The sequence below is a fragment of the Thalia democratica genome, unplaced genomic scaffold (genome assembly GCF_965202585.1).
Source record: "Thalia democratica unplaced genomic scaffold, ktThaDemo2.hap1.1 HAP1_SCAFFOLD_1419, whole genome shotgun sequence".
Lineage (NCBI taxonomy): Eukaryota > Metazoa > Chordata > Thaliacea > Salpida > Salpidae > Thalia > Thalia democratica.
The window spans coordinates 9,901-18,507 of record NW_028140283.1 but is presented as its reverse complement, the minus strand read 5'-3'; the positions used below and the strand labels follow the sequence as shown (position 1 = coordinate 18,507).

General features: G+C 30.0%; 1 protein-coding gene across 1 annotated transcript; it reads left to right on the top strand.

The window, feature by feature from the left end:
* Nucleotides 1-5,197: 5,197 nt before the first annotated feature.
* Nucleotides 5,198-8,182, top strand: LOC145848429 (uncharacterized). The gene is made up of 4 exons (XM_082953901.1): nucleotides 5,198-5,202; nucleotides 5,794-6,024; nucleotides 7,066-7,179; nucleotides 7,445-8,182. Exons 1-4 carry the CDS (start codon nucleotides 5,198-5,200, stop codon nucleotides 7,992-7,994), a joined length of 900 nt encoding a protein of 299 aa, XP_082810027.1. The 3' UTR covers nucleotides 7,995-8,182.
* Nucleotides 8,183-8,607: the final 425 nt, after the last annotated feature.

Here is an 8,607-nt window from a genome sequence, read left to right as displayed (position 1 = left end):
TATAAAACTTTTAATTTTTTTATTTAGCAAGTTATTAACATATTTTTGTACTTCAAACTTTTGATAATTTGGATATTTTGAAAAGCCTTAAATATTCTAGAATAGTACTTATTTTTAAATTAAGTTAGTTGCTGCGAAAGTATAGTAATACTATAAATGTATTTTCACCGTGATACTTAGTTTTTCACTTAAAATTGTATTCAGAAACAGCTACTTAACAATGTCGGATTGTTCCTGTAAAACCTAGTAAAGAATGAAATACTTAGTTTGTAAATTTGTTATTATAACTATATAAGCTCTTTACTTTAAAAAAAATGGTGCAAAGTTTTTTACTTAAGACAAATAACTATACAAACAGCTATAAAAAGCATCAAAATAAGCAAATTTTTTAAATCAGCAAATTCGAATCTTTCAATTTATTCTAACCCTCGGTGAAACACCTTTCTTAACGAATTACAAAATGCCACAGCTCCGTGATCCATGTACCTCTGAAAGGATGTGCATCGAATTTTGGCACAAACTTTTGTTTACACTCTGATTATAAGTAGACACCGATACAAAAGGCGTCGAATCCACCGAGGTCTTTGCGAAACAAAAAACACGGATTTTGTGTGTGCGTGTGCAGCTAGGCGTGAAAAACGAGAGATCAAAAACAAAAGCGAGAGAAGTGAGTAAAACGAGAGAACTTTTGAAAGAAAAAGTTGTTTTGCTCGCCTTTCTCGGCAGTTGCTGATAGTTAACTGCAAAGTTGTCGCTAGTTACAAGCAAAGTTTTGTTAATAGGAAAGTTAAAGTTAAAAGTAGCTTTTCAAAAATGTTGCTTATGTATGTGTGATTTCTATTACAGAAGAAGTTTAAATTAAAAAAAAATATTTTAAGACAAGTATTAGTTGACAGTTTTCATGGCAGATATTTTCAGACATATATGTTCGTTGTCGCTAACTCTATACGAATTAGTTTGATTTTAAATTTACAACTAACACAACGTTGTTAATATATTTAGTGTACTAAATATAATAAATGCAAAAATTATTTAAAAAGTTTTATATTTACAACTTTTTATCGAATAGAACAAAATACAATAAAGCAATTAGAACCTCACAAGATGGGAACAAACTTCCGAACGACCATTGTGGCGTTTTTCTCACTTGCCATCCACACAACCCTAGGATGCTACAGGGACTACAACCAGGTTTTTTGCGAGGGCCAGAAGCTGGTTAAGTTTCCCGAGAACCTCCCCGATTTCCCGTTGGTTTTTATCCAGAACGCCAGCTTGTCGGTTGTGTCCGAACGGAGCTTGCAAAGGCATAAGGTTTGAAAAACTTAATAAAAAAAAGTTTATATTAAAACAGTGGTAAAATAAAGCACTTAAAATAGTGATTAACTATAAAAAACTGCCAATACTTGATAAAATACGTATTTTTTAAATTTAATAAAGCAAAAAATGTTCTTAAACTTGTTCCAATATTAAAAAGTCAAAGTATTTATGAAACAAAAGGGGCAGATTTTTATATAAACTTTTAAACCTAAACATATATTGGACCTTTAAAAAAACTGCTAACACTAATATGTTTGCATAAGCATTAATTAAACTGTCAGCAACATCACTGTACACACCACATATCGAAATCAAACACCAAATAATTGCTAATGCAAACAAATTAGGTGTTTTGATTCACGCTTATCAACAGTAAACATTTCAAGCAAAGTACACCTTTGTTGGATTTTACATAATAAAAATTTGTAGTTTTATAAGTCTTTAAATAAGTTTTATCTCTTTTGAAATATTAACTTTACAAATACTTTATTGGAATTTAGTAATGATTCTGACGCACAATCTTAACAAGATCTGTATTGATAATTAGGCCATGATGTCTTAACAACAAGCAACAAAAATACTTAAGATAAGATTAATACTATACTTCCTCTAGCTTTTTCATACTTGTTTAGCCTTTTTCACATTAAAAAACTGAACCATTGATTTTTTATTTTTAAGTTAGATTAGAAAAACATACAATTAAAAACACTGAAAAACTAAAAAAATTTAAAGTTCTAAAATATAATTTGTTTTTTGGAATATTTTAATATTAACTTTATATGATGAAATACATCAACAACATTTAACATAAGATTGCAATTATACTTTCTTTGTTAAGATATCCTTGTTTGATCTTTTTGTATTGAAACATGATATCATTGTATTTGGTAAACTTTAAAAAGCTATAAACATAATTTTCACCGAGTTTTTGTTTGTATTTAATCACAAATTTTCTCTTACAGTTGTTAAATATGTTTATAAAAATAAGCTAATATTTTTTATTGGCAGAAAGAGTTTGACGGCTTTCGATTTAATAATTAAACATAATTAAATAAGTATGTTCAAAAACTACTACTTGGAATGTAGTTTCATGTATTTAGTTAAACATCTGTTTTTAAATCTAATTAATTATTCAATTTACATGAATGTAGCTTTTAAAAGTATGTTTAATTTGAACTAAAACTGACATCTCTTTTGAGACGTATGACCCATGGAAAACATGTTTTCGAGTAACAGTAAATTGAATTAATTATCCGATTTTTTCTTAAAATATTACAAAACTCTAACAAACTTAAATTCATGAGTAATATAACAGTTCATAAGTTCACACATAATGTATTTACTATATTAGAAATATGTACCTTGGGAATGGCAAAAATACTTTAATGCATCACTTATCGTTAATGTTGAAGTGTCTATAACTTTATTTCATACTTTTACTAAAAGCTGCTTAACTTTAGTTGTGAAAATATGAGAAAATTATGCGCAATTTCTTTAAATACAAAGGAAAAGAAGGGGCTTACCAAAAAGGCGATAAATGTTACATAAAAAGATACTTCAAAAAAGTCTTTTTTTTTATATAGAAAAGCTTCAAATTTTAAATTATCATGCCGAATTAGCTACGGTTTTTAATATTTCAACGGAAAGCTTTTAAGTTATTAATTTTTCATTGGACTATCAAACACTTTTCTTGATGAAAAATAAAACTTATTTTTAATTTGTTCAAGTTTCGTAGCTTTTGTATTATTACATATGAGCCTTATTTTTTTGTGCTTAAAAGTGTTTTACTTTTTCTTTTGATTCAAACACATGTAAAACTTTCTTTAACCTTACTTTTCTGTATAAAAATGAGTTAACTTATCGGTAAAAAATTAACTTAAAAGACTTTAATACAACAGAAACTAGTTTATAATTGATATTTAATTTTTTTAGAATTGCGAAGAGCTGAGTCTTCGAAATAACGAGTTGAATTTTGCAAGCATAAAGGGCAGAGGGTTCAAGCAGCTTGAAAAATTGAAAATATTAGACCTGAGCGGAAACAATTTTCTGAGTGTCAGACCTCAACTAGTGCAAGGTAAATAAAAATATGTTTCACTGATTATTTTTTTAATTTCCGTTGCGTACCGTTTAAAATAATAGAACTTTTAAAATTTAACATATTTTTATTTTTGTATTAAATTGTACTTCAGTTTTATGTTACTGTATAACTCAATTTACATGCACAGTGTTTTTGCTTAACTTAGGTAAAAATTCATAGTTGATTTATTAACATAAAAGCAATACAAATTCATAAAATTAAATTCTACACGACTAACCTAAAATAAATATCAGGAATGCGGAACTTGGAGAAGCTCAGTTTGAACGACAACAAAATATCGAGGATTTATCAGGACGCACTCCTGAACATGACTAACTTAAGGGAACTCAGATTGACTGGAAACAGGTTAATTTATTAGTAAATAAAAGTTTTATTATTTGTTTGTTTTCTTTAGAAAACATTAGTACTTATTTCGTAAAAAAATCAAAACAGTTTTGTTAAGGTTTGAGCACTTTAAGTTTTAGTGATAATAGTTTTACTTAGGAAACAGTAAGTTAATAAAGAAAATTAAGTTTGTTAACACTTTGTTACTGACTACTTTGAATAAAAAACCACATATGAATTGTACTAATTGTTTCAAAAAATACTTATTTTTTGAGCAATAATGACAACTTTATACATTTGAACTTAATTGTACTAAAAATTGATTGAAAAGAATTTGTAAATAAGACAAGCGTGTTTTCCGGACTTAATTTAGTTGATTGAAATTTATTTTTATTTTTTGTTTGTATTGAATTTAAACTTTATTATATAAAACTATTTGTAAATTTTAACTTTATTGTCAATATTATTTTTTATAAAGGTACTATTTAAATTTCTTAACTATTGTAATTTTTTTAAATGTTATTTAAAAATTTCAGGTTCAGATCAATAACTGCAACTCAGTTGAACGGTATTCCGAATTTAAGAATTCTTTACCTCGATGACAATGATATCAAGAAACTTGTTTACACATTTATATACCTTCCTAACTTGCAAGAACTATCGGTTAGAAAAAGTTTATTTTATAACTTATTACAACGTTGTACTAATATCTGTTAATACATACTATGTTGTTTGTTTCAAACGAGCCATTTTAATATTTGAGATTTTTTTTCATAAAATTACTGAAAGTATATTTTAAAGCTTAAACTTTTAAAAAATATGTTTAGAACAAATTTAAAAACTAAACTGCTCAAAGTTTGAGATTTTTTCAACTGTCCTTATTTACACAGATGTGTTAAACCACTAACAATTTCTTTAACTTTCGATTTATTATAATAACTATTAAATTAACAGCTGAAAAAGAACCAATTGACTTCGTTTAACTTGAACATATTCTCGAGCTTAGACAAATTGAAGAAGTTAGACTTGAGTTGGAACAAACTCAATACAGTCCCTTCTTCATTACTGTTAGTTTGTATGTAAATATACGGTTAATTTAATTATTATTATTTCAAACAGTTTGTTAATTGACTAGCAGTTTTCTTTGTAGCCCCAATAAGTTTAGAGAGATTAACTATAAAACTCATACTACAGTGATTACTTTTTGCTGATTAAATTAAATCTATGATCATTGTCAAGTAACTAAGTGTTATGTTTACTTTGTTTAGTTTAAATGTAAAAGAACGTTTATTAACATTTTCTATCAAGCTAACTCACAAAATTTGAACCAGACTACAAATTTAAGTATTTTAGGCGTAAATGTAAAAAGTTACTAATTAACTTAGTGAAGTGTGTTTAAAATCCAATATACTGAAAGGCTCAGTGAAAAAAATTTATGAAGCTGCATTTAGATACTGTATGACGTATTTTTTATAACTTTTTTGTTTACTTACTGAGATTTTCCTTTTGTAGAATAAATTTTAACTGCTTTATATTCATTTTTACGAGACTGCATATGCAAAATTCAGGAGTGAATTTTTAAAGATCAAACTTTATAGTTTAGATATAATTTTATAAAGATGTTTAAGTTTTCTATTTTGTTAAAAATATAAACACATTTCTAAAAACTTTTTATGTAAACATATTTTTCTTACTTATAACTAGCTAATTCATTAGTTTACGAATTAAAATACTCTTTTTACTAATAAAACATCATTTAAAGCTAAAGGTTTAAAATATATTACATTAGAAAAATCTATAAGTATACTATATATTTAAATTCAATTAATTTAATTTAAATTCATTAACGAATATTTGTATCACTTTTGCAGTTTTTAGTACACTTTTGCTAATTTTGCTTAAAATATTTTATTTTTTATCATGTTTACAAGTTCTTGAAACTTACAAGACTTGGTAGCAATAAATGTTATGTTGTAAAATCAATGAACTTTTTCACTTAAATTACATTTGGTTCAACTTTCTGTAATTATAATTTCAAATTTTACACAAAACAGAAGCTTTACCCTGCTCCAAGATCTCTCGATAGCGGGGAATCCCATATCGACGTTTCCCGCCAATTTGCTGCCCACTTTGCGCGGTATAAGGAGCCTGGACATCAGGTACATGCACCTGACCAAGCTGCCCAATGATTTCATCGTCCCCGGTCACAAGGTAAACCTTATTTCGCTCGAGGGAAATCCCTGGAAGTGCGACTGCAGCATCAACTCGCTCGCTAGGTGGTCCAGGTTTGAAATAGTTTTACTTTTGATTAGTTTTACTTAGAAATAATATAATAATAGTTTTTATAGTTTTTTTTTATTATTGTAAATTACAAAAACATATTAAAAACTAAACTAATACTAAATGTGAGTTTATGATGGTTTTAAAAAAAAAATGTTTAAAACTATGCATATGCAATCATTATTAGTAATGCATATGCATAGTAATTTGAATATTTTTTGTGAAGATTTGTTAGAAAACATAGGTTCTTTGAAGTAGCTCAAACTTACTTACATAGATAGCTAAAAATGAAACGTAGCTAAAACTGTATAGATATGGAATATAAAGTTTTCAATAAATTTTCATTGGCTTCTTCTAAGCATTTATAAATCATCCTTAAAGATCTAACAATGATAGAAAAACACGAAACGAAACCTTAAACGTAAATGTTTGTCAAACAAAATACTTCAAAAGCAAAAAGTTTTACGACCAAAGCCAACAGTAAACACGCAGTTTCATACAACAAAAGGGACGATCGTGTTTGTTTTGCATTTGCTCTCATGTTCTTTGTGCCCAACCTTTTCACATTGTCGTTCATTGGCTTGTGACAGTCGTCTCTTAAGACAGTCACAAACCTTTTAGCGTTATGTTCGGTTGAGCTGCGGTTTTTTAATACTGGAAAACATTTTCCGACAAAAAGTTTTTGAATTTTCTCAGAGACATATTGCGAAGACCGTTTAAAATAAATGTATCTGTTAAAACAACTTTGAAATGTAAAACTTTTATTTTTTTATCATGATAATATATGTTTTATTATGCTCTATTCATTCTAAAGCAGACAAAGAAGTTTTGCTGTTCATTCTTTTTGTTTAAGATTTCAATTGACTTTTATGTGTGTAAAAATTTATGAAGAATAAGTTAACTAAAGCTTAAAGTATTCTGTTTTACGTATATAAGCAAGTTTGTACAACATTTCACTCAAAATCAAGAGTATCAAATATATTAACAATAAAAAACAACAGAAACATAGTATGTTCAACAATAAATAAGTATTAATATATTTACAGAATAATAAGAGGATTCGGTGACCTGCATATAAGCAAGTGTGCCAGCCCAATAAGGTTTGTACAATTCACACTTCAGCAAATAATCGACAACTACAGCAACCTGGCTTGCCCTGCGTTAGTCTAATTTATTTTTTAATCAATTTTATCTTAAAAGATAAGGTTTTTAGAATAATTTTTTTTTTAATTGTTAACAACCTACTCTTAGCCACATTAAACTGATGCTTTAATTCAAATTTTTAAGAGTAGTATAATATTACTTTTATTAAAAACTATAAAGTATAACTGACATTTTTCAAAATTGTATTAAAATATTTTATTTTTATGTTAAAATATTTATTATTCGAACGAACACAAAGATAGAAAAAATAACTTTTTACAGGCTCGCACCAGTCACGCCAAAGTCGAGACAGCACTTCCCGATCAGGATCACCAAAAAAACAACAACTACCCGAACAACCACAACCACAAAAAGACCAACTACCACCGAGCTGGTACTGATAAACAGGGAGAAAATCGACGTACCCACAAAAACCAAGCCTGACTGCGAAACCAGCCGACCGGAAGTCGTAAACGAAAATGACGTCAACCGAGTCCAGTTCGGCTTCGGCGAGCGCCAAGACAGCAGCGATGACGTCACGAAAGAGGAAGGGGAAAGTGAGGAGAAAATATCCGAGCCCGCCTTCTACATCCTGATCGGAGCGGGGGTGTCTATCGTCATCCTCTTCGTCACAGGGGTTCTGATCCTCCTGTTCCTGAGGAATCACCGGCAGAAGATCATTGGGTCCAACACCACCGGGTCGCCGAGCAGGTCCGAGCAGGAGTTCGAGCTGCAGTCCTCCAGGTACGACACCATAAATTACCATGACAACGGCACGTCGTCGTCAAGGAGGCAGCAGTCGAATGCGGGGGGGAGCACAGGCCCTTCTTGAGCCGGGGGTCGGTGGAATGCCGGTGGGTGCCGCACAGGTTCCACAGCGAGAGCTCGCAGAGGAGCCACGACCCTTACAGTGAGGACATGCAGCAAAACAACAGGCCTACCTACCACACCGTGAGAACGCGTTCAAACTATGAAGAAGTCGGAAATCAGGAGATTGCGAGGAGCACTTCTTACAGACCGGTCGTGCAGAGCATGACTTTTGACAGAAGCGAAAACCATCAGAGACGTCCTAATGACGTAACAGTCCGACCTTTGGCCGCCGTTCCGGTCGACTTGAGCCGCCAGAGCTCAATAAGGAGCCTGCAGAGTTACAGCTCGACGAACAGCGAGTCGTTTCAAGAGCTCAGCGACGCTTTGGGGCCACTGAGGTCTCAAGAATAACAAAAACTGCCTTTATAAAAAAATATTAATAAAAAAACAGAAGATTAATTATTACGTCACAAAAAACAGCTGCTATTTCTTTTGTGATTTTTGAAGTTTTTTAAAGAGTACGTGTTGTTATGACAATTAATTTTGCGCGCACGAACTTTTTGACATCTTATCTGTGACGTCATAAAAAAAACTTTCACCGCCAAATTGTTGATAAATATTTGCATCAGAGTTTT